General features: G+C 38.9%; 1 protein-coding gene across 1 annotated transcript in view; it reads right to left on the reverse strand.

Annotated features, from left to right (window-relative positions):
• COL4A2 (collagen type IV alpha 2 chain) overlaps positions 1-23,323 on the reverse strand; it is a 138,011-nt gene that overhangs the window by 33,120 nt on the left and 81,568 nt on the right. Inside the window, exons 4-19 of the mRNA XM_042868499.1 lie at positions 18,156-18,290; positions 18,029-18,073; positions 15,785-15,901; positions 15,076-15,147; positions 13,434-13,469; positions 13,274-13,336; positions 11,100-11,135; positions 10,415-10,456; positions 9,812-9,886; positions 8,542-8,586; positions 7,363-7,425; positions 6,550-6,594; positions 3,305-3,358; positions 2,992-3,058; positions 1,682-1,783; positions 1,121-1,276 (exon numbers count right to left, since the gene is read on the reverse strand). Of these exons, the coding sequence (XP_042724433.1) occupies positions 1,121-1,276; positions 1,682-1,783; positions 2,992-3,058; positions 3,305-3,358; positions 6,550-6,594; positions 7,363-7,425; positions 8,542-8,586; positions 9,812-9,886; positions 10,415-10,456; positions 11,100-11,135; positions 13,274-13,336; positions 13,434-13,469; positions 15,076-15,147; positions 15,785-15,901; positions 18,029-18,073; positions 18,156-18,290 (1,153 nt within the window). The remainder of the gene's footprint in view (positions 1-1,120; positions 1,277-1,681; positions 1,784-2,991; positions 3,059-3,304; positions 3,359-6,549; positions 6,595-7,362; positions 7,426-8,541; positions 8,587-9,811; positions 9,887-10,414; positions 10,457-11,099; positions 11,136-13,273; positions 13,337-13,433; positions 13,470-15,075; positions 15,148-15,784; positions 15,902-18,028; positions 18,074-18,155; positions 18,291-23,323) is intronic.

The raw sequence follows: 23,323 nt of genomic DNA on the forward strand, positions 1-23,323 counted from the left end.
GTTACTTCTCTACCTGCTTTGGTAGATGATTCTATCTATTCTTTGGTCTCTTTCACCCTTAATTCCTTTGTTTTTAACTCTCGGCACAACACGGTTTGCAGTACCACACACCACCTGCTCTGGATTACTTCCTGCAATCCTTTTCTCCACTCCTGCTCTTGCACTGCTGTGTGGTGCATTTCACAGAGACAAATGCAGTCTGAATTAGAAGTTGCCTCTGGAAAGCACCTAGTCCAATGTTCTTCTCCAAACAGGGCTAACCTCAGTTGCTCAGGGCCTTATTCAGCTGAGTACTGCGTATCCCCAAAGATCAACAGCCTACCACCACTCTGGGCAAACTGTTCCGCCATCTGACCACAGATGTGAAAAAGTTTTCACAGAGTGAAAAAGTTCTTCCTATCATCTGAGTAGAATTTCCCTTGTGAAAACTTATGAACATTCCTTCTTGCCCTGCTGCTTGTACTCCTCAGTCAGTGCATCTGGTTCCATTTTCACTGTGACCTCCTGAGAGAGAGGTACACAAAAATAGCAGTAAGATTCCTCTTAGCACTTTTCTTCTCCAGGCTAAGGAAGAAACCCAGCTCTCACAGCCACCCACTCTCTGACTTCTGCTTCAGATCCCTAACCATCTGGATGACCATTTGTAAGACTTCTTGGTATTCTTGGACTGGGGGAGACAAAAAATAAACTTTTCCACAACTTACCATTTTAACCTCTGTTTGCTAAATTCAACATATACAGTCAGTGTCCTCCATGCCAGACCCTTCTCAGTCTAGCACACTTACTGGGACACTCTTCCCAGAGTACTGGTACATAAAATTCATTTGAAACTTGAGCTGTGAAAATTCTTTTTACCAGAGCAGAATGCAAGTCTAAGAACAGAATGCTCATCTCTCCACCAGCCCAAAACAGACCTCTTTTTCAAATTTTTCCAGGAATGTCTGAAAGTCATGCAAAACCTTCTTCATCAGTGAGCATACATCACTCCTATCCAATGTGTCTTTCCACCACCCACTCTGTTTCATTCCCTCAATCTTCTTTTCCACTTTGTCTTGTCAACTGTTATCTTTAAAATAAGCAATGATGTTCCCGAGTTCTCAACACCTCTTCTTGCACTCACCTGGAGTTCCAGGGGGACCAGGTGGACCACGGAGTCCTGGTTCGCCATGTTTACCTGGAAACCCAGGCGGGCCTGCTTGATAAGCAGGAGATCCTTCTTCACCTTTTTCACCTTTTGGTCCTATCTCTCCAGGTAAGCCTGGCTTATCTGCATCTCCTGAAACAGAACCAGGGAAGAAACTCAGAAGAATTTCTTACCAGTACTGCACAAAGAGCTGTAAGGTAACAGAAGGGACTGTTCCTACAATTGCATGTAGCAAGCAGGGAAAAATGGAGACGTTTAAGTGTGTAACAAAAAGTGTAACTGCACTTTTCACTTGGGCAAATCAACAGTTGGTCCTGAAGCAAGGTTCTGCCATCACCTCTACCTCAGTTGTTTTGCAAAGTCTCACTGGGACCAAAGCAGGTACATAAAATGCACCTTTCGGTTTTTGCTACTGCAGTTAGTTACTTATCACACTGCACTGCATGTTTCACCAACTGTACATGCATTTTCTCCACTTCACTCCCATACCAGTTAAAACTTGTTAAATTGCTGGAACAAGTGTTACTGGGATATTACCATCAGAGAATCCTGGAATACCAGGCAGCCCACGATCACCCTGCTCTCCTGGTTCTCCCTGGAGTCCAGAAGCACCTGGAAAGCCTGGATCACCTCTTACACCTGAAAGACAACCCCAATACCACAAAACATGTTAGTGTGATGCTGTTTGTGACCATTAAGTGATGACCTGTGGTACTCTGCAGATTGCTTAACTCCTAAAATGGTTAAATTAGGAACTTCACCTGCTTTGGAATATTACAATTCACCATTATTTCTTAAAGGCAGCTTTAGAAATACAGAAATGTAGTACTTCATGCTATCTTAGTGCAAATAAACAAGTATATCAGAGAGATTTCTGTAAAGTCCTAATATCTGGAAGCCGAGCATACCCTGGAATAGGAATGGTGTAGAGCCACGAAGCCAAGGCAGAAGATCTCTGAACTCTTTCCAGTATGCTCCTAGAACTACACTTCTCCTGATGAGCTTTCTGAGGATAACCCCTCCTTTTCCCTACAAGAATTTGCCATTATAACGATGTGTGAAATATGAACTTTGCTCTACTTTACTGTACCAGAAGCATCTGCCTTGGCCCAACTATTGCATGAGGAAAGTATTGTCCTTTTGTCAAAGGCACAGGATATTCCATCACCTTGCCTGCTTCGTCCTCTCTCCACAAAGCTTCTCCTGCTCCTAAAGGCTTGGCAGGTATTCTGAGTGATTTAAACAGTGTTTATCCGTTCTCTCTAGGAGGAAGAGAACTATTCACTATTGCCAGACGCTCTTGCATTCAGTAAGACTAGAAAACTCTACAATGTAAGGATGCAGCATGGTGTAACAGCAAGTGATCATCCTTCCTGCTAGTGCTTTCCTAGGAAGTTTTGGCCTTGGCAAACTTTTATCACTTTCTGTGTGTTTGTAGTCTGGCCAAGCAGATCCACCACAGCCCTACAGGGCAGCCGGCTGCGAGCACTACAAATGATTTCTGCATTTTATCCAGAGACTATGAAATAAGACCCAGAATACAGACTCTCCCTTTCTTCTTTTCATTGGACACATTTTTTTCTTTATTTTTTTCTTTATTTTTTTTTTCTCTGTGCACTCAGGAATGTATGGATGTGTTTTGTACAGCAATCTGGCTTCAGCAGGATAGACAAAGAAGCCATCTGCCTGCAAAAAGGTAACTAGGGCACTCTTTCGTTATACATTTTGGACAAGTTAAGCAGTCCAAAGTTTTTAAGGAGTTGAATTCTCTGGCTTTAATGCTTTTGATCTATGTAGCAGGTGATAAAACCTGGCTAAGATACACAGTCTAAGCAAAGAAGACATACCTTTTCTTGGAATGCGGTAAGGAACATAGGCAGGTGGTCCTGGAGGACCCATCTCACCCTGCTCCCCCTGTTAACAGAAGTTGAAGCATCATATTTAAGCATATTATTCTGGGGAATTTCTTTTAAAATGGAAACACAAAGAACCAAAATTCCAAAAGCACTGACACAGCTTTTAAGAAATGTGAGCCATTTCAGTCAATAAACGACTTAACTGCTACTACAGTAACAAGGAACACTTTGATTGCTACTACATCGTGGAGAAGAGAAATTACACCTGGATTATCACTTCTGGCAAATGGAAGTAAAGCAGTACCTTGCCTCCTCTAGGACCATATTGACCTGGTTGGCCATCCAATCCTGGAAAACCCTGTAATACACATAAAAATGGTTGACGTTTCCTTTATCAGAAAGACAATTAAATTTGTTATCTGCAGCAGTTGTCTTCCTCTGATGTTACAGTGAGAAGTATGTAATAGAGCTGAGCAGTTTGTTTCCCTGGGGTGTAGCAATTCAGGCAATGCCATTACAGAGTCACAGAGTCATACAAAGTCACAGAATTGCAGGGATTGGAAGGGACCTCTAGAGATCATTGAGTCCAACCCCCCCAAAAAGCCTTATTTTAACCTTACCTGAAAGATCCATCTGCTAAATCATCTATTTGTTTCTATATGAAAGCAAGAAATCTATCTAAAAACACAGTGTGGAAAAACTACCTGGCATCACTGAGAATAGTATTTCTCCTGGAAATAGCTAGAAAAGTTCTGACATAATCCACAATGCTGTTGCATAAAGACAGATAAAAACAGCAGTCACATTACACACTGATATTTAGTGCATTAGAAACATAAGTGGATGTGTTCAGTCAGTACTTGGAAATAATCTTTCTTTCCATATTAATACTCCTTTATGTGATGAAAATCCTACAAGGATCATAAGCAAAAGAAAGAAAACAAATGATCAAGCAAAAATCTCCATGCAAATTTTAAAAATAATGGGATACTTGTAATTTATAAGTTGAGCATTTTAGCACGTCCTGCTGTTTTCTGCAGGTTCATTTCCAGAATGGTTGTAATCACCAATCAGCAAGGAGCAGTGAGTTATTTACAAATTCACTCATGTATGCGAGCACAGAAGGCAAGCATTCCTTACAAAAAGCAAGATGATTAGGCTACTTTATTTCTGATTAAAATTCTAATAACAAGATGTTCACCAATTATTCAATCAAACGTCCCAAATCTACAGTTTTGCAAGCTTGCACATCTTCTGTCCCATCAATCTGTGGGGCTGTATAGTTACGGAAAGTGCTGACATACCGAGTAACTTGAAGCACCAGGGCACAGAGTTACACATTACGAGAAGCACAGCCCAGTTCTGTTCCTTTTGAAACCAGCAGTGTATGTGCTGACATTTAATACCAGGTCAGGCTGCCCCAGGGCCCATCCAGCCTGCCCTTAAACACCTGCAGGGACAGGGCATTATGGAGGTGATGCTCCGTTTCCCAATGGGTTTTGCTAATTCTGCTCTTCAGGTTTCAGTAGTCTCAGTTTCATTAAGTCTCCTCGTGCTTCAATGTTCCATCTGTTAGATCAAATCTATCTCTCATCAAAGGCTGGAGGGATCTGCTGTGGCACAGGCTTTTGTGCTGCTGCTGATAGTGCAGACAGATGGAGCACCTACACTTGCACATCCCCTTAGACACTGAAGGGTGGGAGAAGAGAAAGATGGTCATTGCTGGTCAACAGCATGGAACTGTGAGGGGCAACTGGGGATTAGGGAAAGAGTCTACACCAGAAGGCAGTGGGCATGGAGCAGGTTACCCAAAGCAGTGGACACAGCACTGAGCTTGCCAGAGTTCAAGAAGCCTCTGGACTATGTTCTTGGACATAAGGTCTGACTTTTGTTTGTTTCTGGTGGGGCCAGGACTCAATGATCCTTATGAGTCCTTTCCACCTTGGGATATTCTATGATTCTATACAATGCATTCTGTCACATGAAGACATATTTCACATGCTGGAGGTGCACAGAAAAGAGCAGGTTTCATTGATGCTGATACAGAAAAAAAGAAGAATCTATGCATTTTATTCAGTTATTTTTGGGAACCTCTGCTCTCTACAGAAAATACTCATATGTACTCTGGAAAAGGACTAGTGTTAAAAAGGCAAGCTTTTAATAGAAAACAGTGGCTGGACTCTTTAACTGATACCAACTAAAGTAGTTTCACCAAAGCCAGAAGATTTGTAGAATTCACACTAGTTAGATTTAAAACAGCACCTCCTGAATTTCACAGTAGGAACAACTCCTACACAAAGTGAATATTTTCACAGTGGGCCCTTGAAGACGTTTACACAATTTTAAAGCCCTTGAAATTCCACAGCTCTCAGCAAGATACCACAAACAGAAGTGCATGCATCAGTGGCACCTACACGACAACCGTCAGAAAAAGTTAAGTACTAAGCATAAAGGCTCTTTACACTAGGTGGAGCTGGTGGTCTAGAAGTGCAGCCAGCAGCTTTCTGATTAAGAACTACTTCACCCAATGCAGGCAGACAGGGCAGCTATCCTCTCTTTTTAAAGAATCAAATCATTCAAAAAACGTTAGAAAAGGCGTTATCGTGAATAGCAAATCGAGCAGTTTATTCCCCTTCAAGCTTGTCCAAATCAATACACGTTTCACTAAAACTGTTGCCAAAACTCACTTTCAATAAAGGGAAGGCATCGAACATTTCTCACCAGAGCATGAACCTAAGTTGAGGTCAATCATTCGGTTTTAATGGACTTTGCATCGCTCTCTCCACATATGTATTTTAGATAGCATATTCCCTTCCACACCACCAGGTTTTGTCATCAATTCAAGAGCTGCACAACTGTTACTTTTCATGTATCTTGTACTTTAAATCCCTGTATTTCATGTTATTGCTGTTGTGCCTTGGTGGAAAGTCAAACGTGTAAACCAGTTAAAGATGGAGGAGCATGGGAAAGTCACACATCTCACAGTTATCTGAATATCTCACGGAATTAATTCCTAATTCTAATTGAAAAGGCCCTTTTCTGAGCATAAACAGAAAGTATGAGCTCTTCCTGGTCTGACAAAATGCAATTTTAAATATTTGGGTGTGTTTCCAAGGGGGCAAAGATTTAACTGGTGTATCTACCATTTCTTTCTTTCTTTCTTTTTTTTTTTCTAACTTTTGATATCCAAAATGTACCATAGACACAGATGTTAACCATGTTTGCAGCAAACTCTTCAAAATAACAACTTTCCGCATGTGGAAGAAAATTACAGATTTCATGGTAGTAATAATGGGAACAATGAAAATGACAGCTCATGATGCTTTTAAAACATGGTCCTGTTGTAAAACAGACTTTAATTAGAGAACTGTTTTTTTTCACACTTATGAGGAAATGAACTGACCCAAAATTGCAATGATATTTTAATCCAGATGATGCTTGTTAGACTACAGTTGGTATAATTATATGCAGAATTTGTCTTCTGCAGCCTTCTCTTCAGACAGATTGCCTACATGTGTGTTGGAAAAAACAGTTGTATGAAATACTTACTCTTTCTCCACTAAGTCCTGGAAAACCATCGTTACCAGGCAGTCCCTATGAAAGGACATTAAAGTTAGTAAAACAAGAAATGAATTAATAACAGATTCTTTATTTCTTAGATAGAATAAATATGACAATTATTTTGAAAAAATAATTTAAAACTAAAACTTGCTCTTAGAATTCAGGTATTTTTTCAATGTGACTAAGGCATGATGCTAACAGAAAATATCTGACATTTAACCAGGTATTTAATTTTTATCTTCTTCTTAATCAATCAATTGTAAATTGACCATGAAGATGCTGAGCTTTCAAAAATGTCTGAGATTTTTAAAAAAATATATGCTGACTACTGTTACTCTGTTCAAGCACTTTAGAAACAATGCCCCCACAAAGCATTCATACACGCCACAGGTAACAGTATTCACATTAGCTTTCTTCTGGGGTCAGTGGACTGACTGGGACTGGAGTCAAACTTGTATTTGTTAACCACAGTTTAAAAAGGGTTAGGGTGGAAACAGTGAAATGAAGTCCATCCTGCAGACCAGTGGAGGAGCAGTGGTAAATGAGCACAACTTTGGGTGAATGATGCAGGAGGGTGGAGGGTGGTGAGTCACGTGGGGCCCTTCTCCTGTTACCATTTTAAAAATATCATTTTTCCTTTCCCATACCAGGGAGTTCAAAGCTGGCCACAACTTGGAAGACATGGGCAGAAGAGCTCTCATTTCTGTGGCTTATTTTTCTGTGTTTTGCTCCTAAAGACAAAGTCTCGGCTTGGGCTTGCATATTCAGTAGCATGAATTTTACCTTCAATGAGCGACTCACCCTTTGTCCTGGGAAGCCCATTACCCCTTCTTCACCTTTTTCAGGAGTGAAGAGAAGTACACCCTAAGAAATATTATAGTCAGTTCAACATGTTTCTACATGATGTGCCAAAAAAAAAAAAAAGAGAGACTTCATGGAAGCTAAACAGAAGAAGATAACATCTCAACACATGTATGATTTTATTATGTCTGCATGTCAGAGAACTAATGTCCTTAGAGTGTGACATGCTTTCTTCATTACAATAACATGACCAGGACATTAGGGAGAGTACAAGGTTTTCTCTCTTATCATCTCCTTCTGTATTTCTTCCGCAGCTGTGACTTTAAACACAAGTCAAATCAGCTGTATGACCAAGTAAGCAATCCTGCTTATGCCCTAACTGTAGCTTGAGAGAGCTATTTGGCAACAATAGACATGGTACTGTCAGAAAAAAAGGGAGAAACATATCCCACTCTGTTACATCAGGACGAAAATCAGTGGTTTTCCTAATAGAGTCACAGCAAAATTCTGCATGCGTGAATTCTGACCAAGAGCAGAAAAACAGGATAGGAACTGCAGCAGGATTCAGACTGCAGCCTTCTCCCATAACCTCACTGGGAAGTTGACTAGACCATCTAAAAAAATAAAGGTCTGCAAAATGCCCAGTGAGGCATCCCTAATTGGTGAAGGCTGTATTTTAAACCACTCTGGGAAGTAAAAAAGAACCGCTCAATAACAAAGCTATTTAGACAGACTAGAGATTTCATGTGAGTTAACTAAACCACATTCAGTCAAGCTTGGTCGACAGCTCTAAATGATACAGCAACACATGGGATTACTTTCACAGTCAACAGACATATGAGGCCAAAAGTCTGCATGTGCTGGAGAGAATTTGGACAAAATTTAATGGAATTTAAAACAATTTTTAAACATAGTTGACCAGCAGTTGTAAAGAGATCTATTGATAGCTAAGGCTAAAATTAAAAAATGTGTGAGGGAAAATCTTAGTTTGGTTAACCAGTAGAAGAATGATGGATTCTTCACTGTGGAATTCTTAGACATCATATTACTGTTAAGGTTTTCTAAAGCATCAAAACTAGTGCTCCTGATAATGTTGCTCCAAAATTGGATCACATCACGTCAATGAAGAATACACTAACATTAATTCGGATTTATTTGTTTCCAGTATTCTCCACTTACTGGAAATCCAGCTTCCCCTTTTTGTCCAGGCTCTCCTCTTTCACCCTGGAAATGAAGAAAAATGTTCAGATATTTTAGGCATTCACATTTTAATAACTTCCAAAATAACTTTTCATAACTTTTTTTTTTTTTTTTTAAAATACACAGTGAAAAACATTCAAGAGAAACACCACCACCCTTTTGCTCTTACTGGTAAACTTGTCATATGGAAAGTCTGTTTTCTTTAAAAAAAAAAAAAAAAAAAGAAAAAGTTTTTTTTTGTATATTTGATAATTTTCCTGAAGTTGTCTCTAGGGATTTGAACACCTTAGGATATTATCAGGCCTGTTTGTAAGATGCCTGGGTGAGGTGCGCACCTTATCTCAGATTTACTTATTGCTTATCTGTGAATTATCTGATCAGATGGTAGTAATTCCTTTAGGACAAGACAAATCACAACCTAATATCAACTCACTATATCTGTCTCTCCATTGACTATAAAGGCCATCCAGAGAAGTAGCTCAAATGCAAAGATCTCTCCTTAGTGAAGGAAATTCCAGATTGGCACCAAGGACATCTTTAGATCTTTCAGTATCACACCAGTTTATTTATCTGTCCATAGAAATGCTATGAGCCATGTGAACTTTATATCTCCAAATTCAGGACTAAGGACTACTTACTGGTCTGGATTGGTGTTCAACATAGAAAATGTTTATACGGAGCATGAGAATTTCTGTTTCTAACAGAAATAAGAGATGACAATAAGTCGTATCTTTCTGTAGAGGATTTATTCAACATGAATGGACAAGCCTTAACTGTAGATATATAAACATCTGCACCACAGAGACACCTTACATACATACATACATGTATATAAATATACACAACAGCTCAGGTTGCTTCCATGAAGATTAGTTTCTTACAGCATGATAATTTCATTCATCATTACAGAGAATGAGATACTAAACAATTTTTCAGCTGGTATTTCTGCTTGTAGAATCAGAAGACATCAGTGATTGCCAGTAGTTGCATACTAGGGTTTATTTAAACAGAAAGAACAAGTTTGCTAAGGCAGCTCTAGTCATTGTTTATGAGAAGTGCTTTCTGAGTAGCCACCATAGCTGCAATAAATACCTTAGGATTCAAGCTACAGGAAAGCAGCAAATTTGTCTTGAAGTACTCATTTATTCTAAGCACAGTATCTAAAAGCACATTGCTATGATATTTTAGTTTTGATACTGCTAAGCTCTCTTAATTCTTCTTGCATTTTGGCAAAGTATTCTGTACTTACTTTGTGTTTGTCAGTGGGGACACCAATCAGTTCTCTTGTGGGAAGCCCAGGTGGACCTGGAGGACCTGGGGCGCCCTGAAGGAAAAACATAAAGGTATGTCTACTAACAGTTGCAATACTTTGCCAAGTTGTTGGTCTGCACAGGGTGATGAGTGGAATGGAAGATGAATAGAAAAAGAGTAATGCAGATATTCCCCTGCTAAAAATAAATTTCTAAATCTCTAAATAAATTGATGGCAAGAAACAAATTCATTTTGTACTGGGATAAACGAATATGAATAGATACTTGCTCTTGCCATGTATGTTTCCAGAATAAGTGTAAAGGGTATTGCTTTATACAAGGAAGTCTGGCTCTATACATTTCATACTCTGTCTTGGTATAAATAGGGCGCAGTTAGACCAGGACAAGCAGAAGTTAGTTCAGCTATGACATTTGTTATGCAGATTATCGTTAATTTCAAAGCTATACATGTTTGTTTTTCCATTAAAGTCATGTAATAAAATCACAAATTAAGAGAGCATTCAAAATAGATTCCTTAATAAATAGCAAACCGTATCAACCCGCCCTTCTGTAGTGATACTAATTCATTAGTTTTCCCTTACCTGTTCACCTTTTTCTCCATAAAAGCCAAGACCTCTGTTGCCCTGCAAAAGCAATAGGTCAGGGTTTACAAAAAGTACAGCTCTGCTTTCTAATGTAAAGTTTAAATTCGAACATTCTGAAAGGGCTGTTCAGATTTAGAATTCTGTCAGATGCAACTGAAGAAATGTAGTCAAGTAATTGTCTAGTTTTAACTTAGAGGAATTTTAGAGAACTGAAAAATATTTTCACAGAACTAAACATTTAGATGACTTTAATTGAAATCTCATGATACCAATGTTAACAGACTTTGAGTCATTCTGAATAACAACCAAACACCTCTTCTGGAAATTTTTTAGTGGACACTAAATAAAAATACTCAGGTGAGTCAGAAAAATTAACTGATATGTATTTTTTTCAGCTGAGATCTAGTCAAATATTGTACAGATGGCCAAGTTTCTCTGCTCATGGGAAGCCACTGTGACTACAGTAGCAAATAAAATCTGGCTCTAGAACTGGTTTAATTGTTTCGGAGCAGCTGATCCAGCGTAGGATTAACTTTCTGTGGTATGCAGCCAACACAAAAAGTCTTGTGCTACACAGCCTTTGGAGCAGCCCGTGGTTCTTTATTTTACTGCCTTCAAGTCAGTCTTGGATAAACGTTAGCAACACAAAATCAACAGTAATGACTTAGAAACAAAGACTTACTTGTGGTCCTTGCGGTCCTGGGGGCCCTGGTGGTCCCTAGAGAAACACAACAGGGGGGAGAAAGTTACTTGTTGCTTGGTAATCAATGCATGCAGGAGCTCAGTTACTCTGTGCTGGAAATAAAAGTCTGTATTTGGAAGGCAGTGTATTCCTTAGCACTTAGTGTACCAACATCACCACATAAACAGTATCACTGCTCTGAAAAATACTCTTCTAAGTCATACAATAACCTCTCCTAACAAAGTCTCCTAGCTTAGACATAATTAAATTCCATTTTTTATTTCAAGCAATAAGAACTTACGCTTTTGGATCCTGACTTGTTTTATGTTCATACCTAGACTAGACACAACACACTAGACTGGTGTTTTGATACAGCATCGGTGTGCAAAGGCTGCTGAACCAGCATTAGCATCTTAGATTACCAATTTAATGTTGTACAGAATAGTATCAAAGGAAAATTGTGAGAAATGAAACTGTAACAAAGAAAATGCTGCCACAGTTTTACAGAACAAGTAGTAGGAAAGCTATTAATTGGAAAGATAACTTGCATTGCCTCAGTTAATTATGGTAGTTAACAGGCTTCAGTGAGCTCTAAACTCTCAAAAAAAAGTCAGTGGGAGAGGTGGGATGAATAAGAAGCATGAACTTTCCAGAGAAGAAGATGGTGAATAAGAAGAATAATAAAAGAGAGCTGCAGATGGATCTGTCTACCTGTGGAGCCCCAGGGTGGTGCAACTTGTGTTATGAAAAATCAATCCCAACTTGCAAAAGTAAATCATAATTTTCTGGCAAGAACTGTACTTGCTATGTATTTCTGTCCTGCTCTGTATCTTCATGTGAATAAACTACAGTCTTGATCTGTTTTGATTAGAGAAGCAGTCTACGAGCCATTGCCTGATCTACAGGTAAGATGCACTGTGCAGGCATCCACTTGGAAGCTCTGCAGTAACTTGGGGTAGCCACATTCATCTTCATGTGGGGTCTAAGATTCAAGGGCAGTACAAACCTGGAAGCATTTCCTAAGTCCTTCCCAAAGGAGAATCACAGCTTTAGAGATTACAAAGATGTATCAGTTTTATTAAGAGTGGGAGATAGTGGGGATGCATCTACAGTGGCAGTGTTCAAAAGAGATGTTGCCATGACTGCATGACTGCAATCATGGGTTGCACCACAGTGTACAGGGAGAATACAAGTCATTGCAGGCTTTGTGAAGCTCATTAAATACAAGGATCCACTATAGAAAAACAGTAACTATGGAGATCTCACTTCAATACATCCAAAGGAGAAATATATGGCACAGCTTACTCCAGATGATATTACAGACACTGTGGAAAATGAACTTCGGGAAGGTTTAGCATGCTATGAACTTAGCCCTAGAATTTTTAAACACTGGTTTTTTTTGTTTGTTTATGTTTTTTTTTTGTCCCCCCCCCCCCCAATCAGTGATATAGAGCAGATTTAAAATAAAATGTTGAAAAACAAGCAGGAAAAAAACAAAACAAATGCTATGAGGTTTCTTACAGGAAAATAAAGCAAGCCTAAAAGAATCGAAGTTCACTGAATCTGAACATCTGCTTTCACCCATAAAATCATTAACCGTGGCAAATAAGAAATGTAGAAAATGATATATGGAGAGAACACAATCTCCTCAGAGAAATATTCAGCAGCAGTTGTCAACTCCAATGCTGTAAGCATTGACTTTTGACAAAGATGACTGAAAAAAAAAGTTTAAAAATAAAATTGTTTTCTAAAAACTAATGAGAAAAGTTAACTAATGCTAATAAAATACCATTTACAAGCAGAAAAGCAATATATTTAGATTCTGATATCTTTGATAACTCACTGTGGAGGGTCACAGATACCTAAATGGGCTACATTCAATAATCTTTTCAAACAAGACACTCAAGGAAGTAAAAAAAAATGCAATATAAATCAAGAGCCTTGGGCAATACAAGGTGAAAGAAAGTACTGCAATTCTTTGTGCAATACTGATCTCTGTGGAATCAGTGTCTCAGTGCTTTTTCCAAGGTTTTGTATCCAACTACAGATACTTATTACTTTTAAACCTCTTTTTTCAGTTCATTTGCTACTTTGCAGTCTAATATAATGGATCTTGCTGACATGATTCTTCCACTAGGATAATTTCCTACAGAAAGTATTTTAAACATACTTACAGGTCTTCCTGGCGTTCCTCTTGGACCAATAGGTCCTTGAATACCCAGTGTACCTGGAGCTCCCTTTAAATAGAAAAACAAACACACAAGCATCAATTAATGTTGTTCTGATGACAGTTTCTACTGACAATTTATTATAATTTGCTACAATACTACTTACTGGAAAACCAGCAAATCCTGGATCCCCAGGCTCCCCCTAGAGAAAACAAAGAAGTAAAAAATGCATTAAACAAGATATACAAAATGAAATAAAATATTTTCTCATTACATTTTCTTATTACAAAAGGTATTTTAAATAATCATAACATATAATCTGTACAAATCCTTACATACAGACACATTCAATGAATATTTTGACATAATCTAACGTGTTTTATTGTAGATAGATTTTATACTTTCTACATACAATACAGTTGCAAACAATATATTTGGAGAGTACCAAATTGACTAGGGAAGTTAGGGAACCAAACTGCAAGGCTAAGATGGACAACGGACCATGTTTAGTTCATTCTGAAAGACCTAACCAGTAGCAGAATCAGAGATACAACGTTAGATGAAATGTACAAGACCATTTTTCATGAGTTGCATGGGAATTACCAAATCATTTTGATTCTCTTCTGAGTCACTGAAAAGCACTTGGAACATACTGTTTTCAGTGACCACATATTTTAACTGCAGTACATGTTGAAATGTTTTTGGAAATTGGATCCAAAAATGTTCTACTGCAAAGACTTTCCAACATCCATAAATAATGTGGTCTTCAGTCCAGACACTTTCAATCATTTTGAATAGCATCTTAAGTTTTTTTTATATGTAGTTTACTTGAGTTTAGTTAACGGAATAATTTGTGGAACCATTTCCTTTCTGAAATGGTACAGGTGCAAGTATCTATCTTTGACTGCAAAATACTTCAGCAGTTCTGTAATCATTACTAAGTGCTAACAAGTGATCGGAACTTAAGAAGTTTCTGAAAGGAGAAGATTCCATTAAAAAAACATAGGCTGCTACAAGTATGTCAACAGAAAGATATATTTTGGTACTCACCACTGGCACAAAATATATACAAATGAACTCAGCAGATCCATTAAGTGCTCAGAACAGATCAGGTGTATGCTTTGTATTTAAATTTGTCACAATTTATACTCTAACAGTTAATATAAGCACTTATTATTATCAGATATTTTCAAGTTATACAAAAGTATATATTTGAAAAAAGATACAAATAATTAAAAAATAAGTTTTATGGATTAGGATGTAAAAGCATCCATAAGAATACTTGGAGTTTCCTATAGAACCAAACAACACATGGAAGCGTATTTTATCACAGGTTAACCAAATTCCTTCATGGAAGTTATAAAGAAAGGGTGATAACATCAAATAGAATCATTTAATGGACAAAAGTTGAACACAGGAATGACTCTGCCACAAATGATATAAAGGTAGCCATTGAATAAAGAAGATAATACTTGAAGCACAATACTTGAACTTGTATTTAAAAGCACAATCTTACAAAAGAATTTCAGTTGACAGGTTATTGTATTTGCTCAACTGCATTTGCAGTCCATCCAGAAGGACTACAAGTCCTTGCAATGGGTGGACATTACCTCCATGAATATCAGATAGGCTTTGCTGTAATCAGAGAGCAGAAGCTGGCTGGAAAAACCCACAAAGAATCTAAGTGGGTCTCTGGGAACATTTCATCCGGAATGTGAGAAAAACTCACTCTCCACCATTTGACCTTGCTCAACACCTTGCTGAGCATGGATTGCTAATTCATCAGTTCACAGGGGCTGCACACGTACCCGATGTCGGCTGGCGATGTCCGGCGGTAGCACATAGGGCTCCCCCTTCTGGCCCTTTGGTCCTTGAACTCCCTGGTTGTGAGCGAAAAAGGAGTAAAATCTCATATTGTCTGCGAACACATCATCAGTTAAGAGTAATAAAAAATATTTGTAAGGCTTTTCATGAGTATGTACGCGTTACTGTTTAAAAGTAGAGACCGTGTTTAACTCTGGAAGTTTCTGATTTATAAACAAGCATGAACCCTCACGGTGTATAAGAACATGGATTTAAGATACAGGGAGAAGAACTCCCTGTTACTGTGATATTCCAGGAGCACATCACATCAAGAGGAGCAGCTCATCAGGGCTGACGTATGGACTAGTAAATCCAGGAGCTCCAGTGCTCACCTCAGCACGATCCTACCTACTGCTTCACAGAAAGCCAGTATGTTGGGTATGAGATAGGGGAGAAAAAAGTTACTTTCATCAGGAACTGTACAGTTTTCCTGAAGTAATCTCCCTGCAGGACCTGCGTGACAGGTATAGCTCTGAGCAGACCTGTCAGCCCTAAGAATTATGGGGCATGTCTGTGGTAGGTCCACAAGGATGCTTGATGCTCTGCTAGGCCAAAAGGGATCTCCTGTTCCATATGTTTCCAACACACACTTGTGTGAAATTCATTACAGTAGTCATCTTTGCTTCAGGTATTTATTTACTGTCAGCTACTTACAATGGTACCAGGGAAACCAGAGTGTCCTGGTGTTCCTGGGTCACCTGGGTCACCTACTGTCCCATTACAGCCATCATGACCTGGCTTCCCCCTTGATCCTGGCTGCCCTGGATGACCCTGTTGAGGAAAAAAAAAGTGTTTATCTATCCATCTGTTTCTAGTTTTCCTTTTCCTGTAGTCACACAGTATTTAGACATTCTCACATTAAGCCCAAGGCTTGGATCCATGGGAAACTATGATTTTCAAAGAAAGAAACAGACAGTGCCTTTTTTTAATATAGCTGCAGCTTGAACCATATGCCCCAGACAGCATGAGTAGTGAAGGACCTTTCAGAAAGGGTAAGAAAGCTATGTTCAATACAGTCTCTGTTAAGCAGAGAACTAAGCCAGATGAAACTTCTGTGCAGGGAGTCACCAAGAAATGGGTTTGTTCAGAATTTCAGTGCTTCATACTGGAGGAGTGGGAAGAAAGGTTTATTACTGGCTTTGAATAGCTTACAAGCTAGGAAAAAATCAGTGATGTCTTTAGAGCTTGGTTGAGTGCCATGACAAAGCTGTAAGTACAGAGATGGGAAGAAACCAGACACTCAAACCAAGGGTGCTGAGAGCAATGTAGAAGCTCCACACTGAACCTCTGAGATACAGGAAAACAGGGAAAAGTTAATGGGTTTCCACTGCGCTACTGATGTTCACCTTAATTGCAGTTGCTACTGGTTTGTATTGGGATTGATGGGAAGAAATTCTGCCCTTGATCATCTTTCTTCCAGGAGGCTCAGTCAGGAAAAACAGAAACTAACATAAACAGAATACATTTATTTCTTCTTTGCTACCTAAAGCAGGTTTTATCTTTGCTTCTGCTCCCTTGCTTAGAAGAAAAAGAAATTTGTCCATGCCATTTCATAGCTCCATCAAGTACCTGCATTACTCACTACGGAACAGAGTCAGGTTCACAGCATCCTTCCTCAGTTTCTAGACCCTAGAGACCCTAGATATCCTAGTACTCTGCTGTTGCAGTTCATATATGTGCCTATCTGCCTTCTGATGGTCAGTGTTACGCCTTGGCCTAGGAAAACTGGTTGGTGAACATAACCAAATGGGAAGGGCAAGGGCTTGAAGGCAGCACAAAATAAGCATGCAGATTCAAATAATATCTGAAGGTATTTATTCCTGACAATGCAATTGCAGAGGTTGTGGAAGCAGGACTAAGGAAGAAAACTTTCTCAGGCAGCAGAAGTTATCCAGACATAGTAACACAGAGCTTTGCAGGAGAATGATATGTTTGCAGGAGGACAGAGCACTGAAAAACAACTCAGTATGATGAAAATGTAAATGAAATTATAGGCTACAGAATTTTGCATAGGAATAGGAAAGAAGGTCTTCTGATTTTCTTCTAAGAGTGATAAGGAGAGAGAGGAGAGAGGAGAAAGCCCTGAAACTCAATACAGAGTTTTTCAGGAACAAAAAAGGGTGAAAGCTGAGTGGATGTGGATGTGTGGGTTGCAGAGCAAGGCCCTGGTGTCAGGGAGCACTACAAAGGAAACCCAAGCCTGGGAACTCTGTCCAGGGATTCCAATGACTCAGATTTCTTTGTTATTTTATGACACAAGATATAAAGAAGTGTAAGCTGGGAAAATACTGTGCTGTGAACTTTACCCAGTTTTCCTCTTTGAATGTTTCACATTCATGGACCTGGACAATTTGTTCAAAGTTAGATACTAAACAGTTTTTTTAAGATCATCTCATGCACGCTGTATGAGATACAAACCACACAACAATGGTTACAATTATTGGTCTTTCTACATGCTTTACAGCTTTGAAATAATTAAGGCATGACCCAGGGGTGTCCTTCGCTCACAAGCCTAAGAGATGTGAAGTACTTATCTCACACGTTATTCCCATAAAAGAACATACTTTTCTGGGTAATCTCTAGGGACACAGGGAATTTCCTTCCTTTTTTGTCTTTTTTTTTTTTTTACAAGGGGATTTCTCCATAAGACAAAGCAAACAGACCTTGATTATCAGAGGGAATGAGCAGGAGCACATATTTCATCCTGTTGTTGAGCATCTGCATTTCCACTTACTTCAGCAAATGCCCTTAGCTTAACACTGTGTATGTGGCTGATACAGAATTCAGACCAGACACATTAAGGTACAAAGGCTGCCACATTTGCAGCCTTTGTAAGGTACACAGTCTGCCATATTTGCAGTTGGTGGTTTCTTAAACATGAGGTAACCAGCTACTTACAGGAATGCCATCTGCCCCTGGGAAACCGGTGACTCCTCTTAGCCCCTAGAATGAAACAGCACAATTAAAATGATGTTCCATCCAGTACTTTGCTCATTAGCTAAAACACCTGATATTCAAAAGTTACCATTTCTCCTTTGGGTCCACTTATTCCTGGATGTCCTCTTTCACCTTTGTGACCTTTAGGACCTTGCAGTCCTGGGATTCCCATCAATCCCGGTGGTCCAGGGAGCCCCTGTGATCCAAGGTGTCCTGGCTGGCCCTGATAAAAGTAATAAAAAAGTATTTATTTAGGAACAGTTGAGATGCATGAAGCTCGGCTGCAGCTCAGCTTCCTTGCAGTGGAGTCAACCTCTTCAGAAGAAATGAAACACAGAACCTTTTTTATTCCAGTAGACCAGACACTTTGATGAAGGTAGACACCACACAAAGAAACTCCAACAAAGTGATCACGTTGTTTGGAAATGAAAGATCAAATCAATATTTGCTACATTCACTGCTACTCTATGAAAAAGGTGTTTTTTCTGGAATAAGCAGAATGACTTCTCAAGAGTGATTCTCAGTGGTATGAGACATAATCAGTTACACTCCAAGCAGTTAAAATATGCTTAACTGTGAAATCTGTTTATTGGGACATTTCTTACAAATGGAGACTGATATTTAATGGCATGAATTTCTGCCTGTCTGGGACAATACTTCTGTTTAACACTGGAGCCTGAAAGTGACTTGACACATATGCCATTAGGGCACCCACAAAGGTTGAGGGCTCCCTGTCATTAAAAGCTCCCTTCCAGCACTGGTTTGGTAGAACAGCCTTAATGACATTCTTAAGGTCACTTCAAACATTGTTTGAAAATCATCCTCTGTTGACTGCCAGCATCACAAAGCTCATCACAGGGAGAAAAAATCATTTTGAAATGACACAGTGGTGGTTTAGGTACTGGGGCTGTGACAGTATGGCTGAGATCTGTGAACCAATGTATTTGAAAACTGTTCCAAATGCAGGATCAGCAAAGGAACTTATGCTTTTTGTGCTCTGGGGTACCCATTGCACTAATGACACCAACAGTAAGTAGCCACGGTCTTTTCTGAAGAGAGATGCTTAAATAGCACAAAGCACCATTTACCAAAACACTCTAATTAAACAGATTCTAATGAAAGTATTTTAGAAATGCAAATAGATTTTCACAGACCACTCCCCAACAGCACCAGTAACTCATGAAGCAGCAGAACATGAACAAGCAGATATGTATTTATAAAACGAACTGATGCAAAAGTAACATTGTGGGATAAAATATATGGCACAGTTGCATAAAAATAGTGAAAATCTCTCCTATCCCACCTTCCTGGAGTAACTTACTTTTTTTTTCCCACTCACATCTGTGCCTGGAAAGAAAGACCTAAAAGATGTCCCTATCGAAGGACGCTTTGAATGTTCTGTGTTCAATTCCATTAGATGTAATTGAGATGGGAGGAATAAAAGAGGGCAGTGTGGAGACTCAAAGAAATGAACCTGAAGATATCCATTTTATTTGTATTCAGAAAGCAGTACTCAAGCCAATGCACGTTGTTTTCTGATTTTATGCAAACTTTTATGCTCCTAATAAGGGATAGCCCCAGTTGAGACACAATTTAAACATTTCATTTTCAACAATCTATATATAACTATATTTTATATATGCTGTAGTTGTCTTATCAGAAAGTCCAAAATAAATACCAGGACTTAAACATAGTGTACTTCTAGTTAAAACAAACAAACAAACAATCAACAACAACAGAAAAACAATCTATTTTCCACACTTGTTTAGTGAAAAAATGCTGTAACAACAGTTTGAGTACGTTTTTATATTTTAAGACCCATGTATTACATCAAACAAGTCCCTCCTAAGGACATGAGATAACCAAATTCTGTACAAAACTCAGTGAATTCTTCTTTCTTGTAAAAAGTCTAGGAATGAGCCAGTATAAGGCATGAAATACATGTCGTTCCTCAGGGACAAGCAACCAGTATGGATCTCTGACAGTGTGGATCCTTTGCTATACTGTTGCAATTAATTTGACAGAACTGATTGTTTAGGAGCATTGCCAAAAGACAACAGGGATTTAAGTGTTTGAGCTGTCAGCATGAAAGATAATCTCTCCTGTGCTTACAACAAAGCACAACTTAATACAAGTTCCCTACTCCTAAAGTAAGCCTGCTCATGGGGATTACTGATGTTTAGCGGGCCGATGTCTTTCCATTTATCAGTTTAATAAATAGAGAAGAAATAAAGACACATATAAAACATGCTGTACAACTCCTGTTGACAGGAGACATGCACATCTGAGTAAGCAGCAGCTCATTTCCTTATGCCAGTCACAGCTGGCAACTGCAGATGCACCTTTCTCTACCTTAGCAGTTTTGGGTCTTTTAAAATCAGTTAATCTCTAGAAGTTACCCATGGAGGTGCAGACCCATGTCTAGAACAGCTGCACTTTTCTTAGCTACTTGCCTGAGATAGAAAGCTGTTGATTAGAACCACTGGAATGCTTCTAAGCCACAAGATCAGGAAAAAAAAACCAAAAATCTTTTCTGATGCCACTTTTTCTTATCTACCTTTAAGTATAACGGGCTTGAGAGAGTACAAATGAGCATACACTGTGGAAATGCCTTTTTAAGGGAAATAATGGGTATTTAATTCATTTTTAAAAATGCAAATTTTTTAAGTACAGTGTATCTATTCTTATGCAAATATCTAGTTAAAATATTCCATCATACCTATAAAGATGTAAGGCCTAAATAACTTGAGACAATTTATCCTTCCCTTATACCCAGATATGGAAAGGAACACTTAATAATGATGAAAACATATCCTGCATACTTGCAAAGAACAGATAAAAATTATTCAAATTCAATTTTAGATGTCTGAATTCAACTTAATTTTGAGAAGTTCTGAAGATAAACATTTAATTTCCTTCCACAAAGAAAGAAGTCATGGATTCTGCATACTGAAAAGGTAGCGTTGTGTGGGAAACTGCTGCCTCTCTGAACTGTGCCAAATATCATTTCCACTTGCACCCCCATTTTCCTATCTAGTATGAAGAAATAAGTAAACAAGGCATGGGAAACCAGGAGAGCTGGGCAATGCCAGCACCCCTTTCCCATGCCTTCCTTGGTTATGGTTGAGGAACTGGGGTTGATGTAGATGGATAATTTAACATTATTTGCAATAAATATATGATAATTGATCATTCTGGAACTATCATGATGCTAGAGATGAAGAATTAGTTAATATCATGACAGTGTGTGGAGTTCTTCAGTCAGTTAGCATCCTGGCTTGTTAACTGAATTAGCTTTATTAACCTTAGCTAACTCAGACATGTCAGCTTTTCCTCTGCTCTCTTTATGTTAAATCTTTTGTTGAACAAGTATGTCCCTTTTTCATTAGCAAATGACCTTAGAATGCGCACTCTTTTGCAAAGGTCATTAAGGAGATTTAAGCAAAGACAATAAATTTGAAAGGTTTAGTCAAATAAAGCTTATTAGAGTCTGGAATTCCCCTGTGTGAAACATGCCATGCACGTTACTGCTCTGGTTGTGCTCCTGGAAGTTCAGAAATTGTAGAAAATTCTCCAAGGCCAAGAAATGATGTTTGGAATAAATTTCCAGGTTAAAAAAAAAAAGAAAAAGGCAAGCATAGGGAAACATGATATCCCTGGCTGTTGTATTTTAGATAATTCACAAAGCACTTCCTCTGGTGCATGATTTTACATGATAAAGCAATGCAGAGATGTGTTATGGCCCAAAGGGCTCTCCAGCAGAAGACTTTGCATATTGCTGGGGGAACTGGAACTCTTCCAGTATGCAGAGCATGGTATCATTGCCACTTGCTGCCACAGGACTAACAGGCTAGGGCTGTGAGGCTTTTGGTATTCTGTGGCAAAGAATATCAGAGGGAGCATGCAAAAAGAAAGGGAAAAAGTGGATGGATGCAATGCCTTATAGACCAATGAAGATTTTTACATTCCTCTTTGCTCTTGTTATAAAACTTCCTCTAAAATTCAGATGAATTTACAAAGCTGCCAGTATCAGGACATACTCCCAAACAGGCAGTCCCTGCCTTGCTCCTCTGGAGACTCCAGCTGACTGGAAGAGGTCTCATACAATCCCTGTGGCCAGCACAGTCATGTGCAAAAGCTATTTACAGGGAGGAGCAAAGGTCAGAAATTTAGGAAGCCTGGAGGAAATCTTCCCAGAAAATATTTGCAGTGTTGTATATACATCGTCCCTTGTCCACTGACGTGCATGAAAGAAAATGCTGTCAGGGTTGTCATTGAATTTAATAACTGTATTTTGCAATTCAGTCCCAGTGGACTTGAGAAGATCCTGAACAGACTTTTAGATCTGTACTGAATGTTCGCGTATTACAGCTTGAACTTTAATTTCCAGTTCTTTTAAGAACCAGCCAAACGAAAGAGATGTCATGTTGCAATACTTTCTTCTTTCCCATTTACTGCTAAATTTACGTGCGTAAAGGAAAGTGTGCGAATTTTGAGAGCAATCAATTTTTTGGGGTGCTATAGAAATAAAGGCACAATGAATGACAGATCCTGTTCCAAAGATTTTAAAACACAAGATTGATCATCATGAATTGACGAGAAACTCACCAGTGTTTAGATATGAAGAAAGGAGAAAAGTAGTTATCTGCAGTAATGAAGAAATGGACAAAACCAGAATTACTATGGAGCTTCATGGTCATTGAGCCCACACCACTATATTACGGACTTTTATTTTGTAACTGCTTATTTTGTACATGGAATGTGATGATTCAGTATTCCCCACACGAAAATGACCCTTGAAGGACATAATTTATTTAACAGTGGACAAGAAGAAAGGAGGTTAATTCCCTGACATTTTAGAAAGGTCATTTGTGAAAGGACAAGTTCACTTCCTGCAGGAAGGGGGATCTGACTGTGATGGACAAGAGGGAGCTGGGGCTTTCGTGAGAGGGCTCAGTCTGGCACAGTGACCACAGAGGATGGATGGGTAAAGGAAATGACAGCAAGAACCTAGATGCAGCCCCGCTAGCCAGAGACTGAAACTAGCAGAATAAAAAGCAACTCACCAGGGAATAAAATCAGTTTTAGGGAAAATGGGAAAATTTTCAGCTGATTAAAGGTGTGATTCTCAGGAAAGACATAGAAAAGTTGGGGTTTTTTTGATAGCAAATTTAGGGATTTTGCAGTTCCCTTAGACAGCTTTCATAGAAGTAGGCACATTAAAGCAATCTTCGAGTCTAACTGAAAATGGATGGC

This window comes from Lagopus leucura, unplaced genomic scaffold (assembly GCF_019238085.1).
Source record: "Lagopus leucura isolate 7727_CA_CO unplaced genomic scaffold, USGS_WTPT01 Super-Scaffold_100001, whole genome shotgun sequence".
In the NCBI taxonomy this organism is placed as follows: Eukaryota; Metazoa; Chordata; class Aves; order Galliformes; family Phasianidae; genus Lagopus; species Lagopus leucura.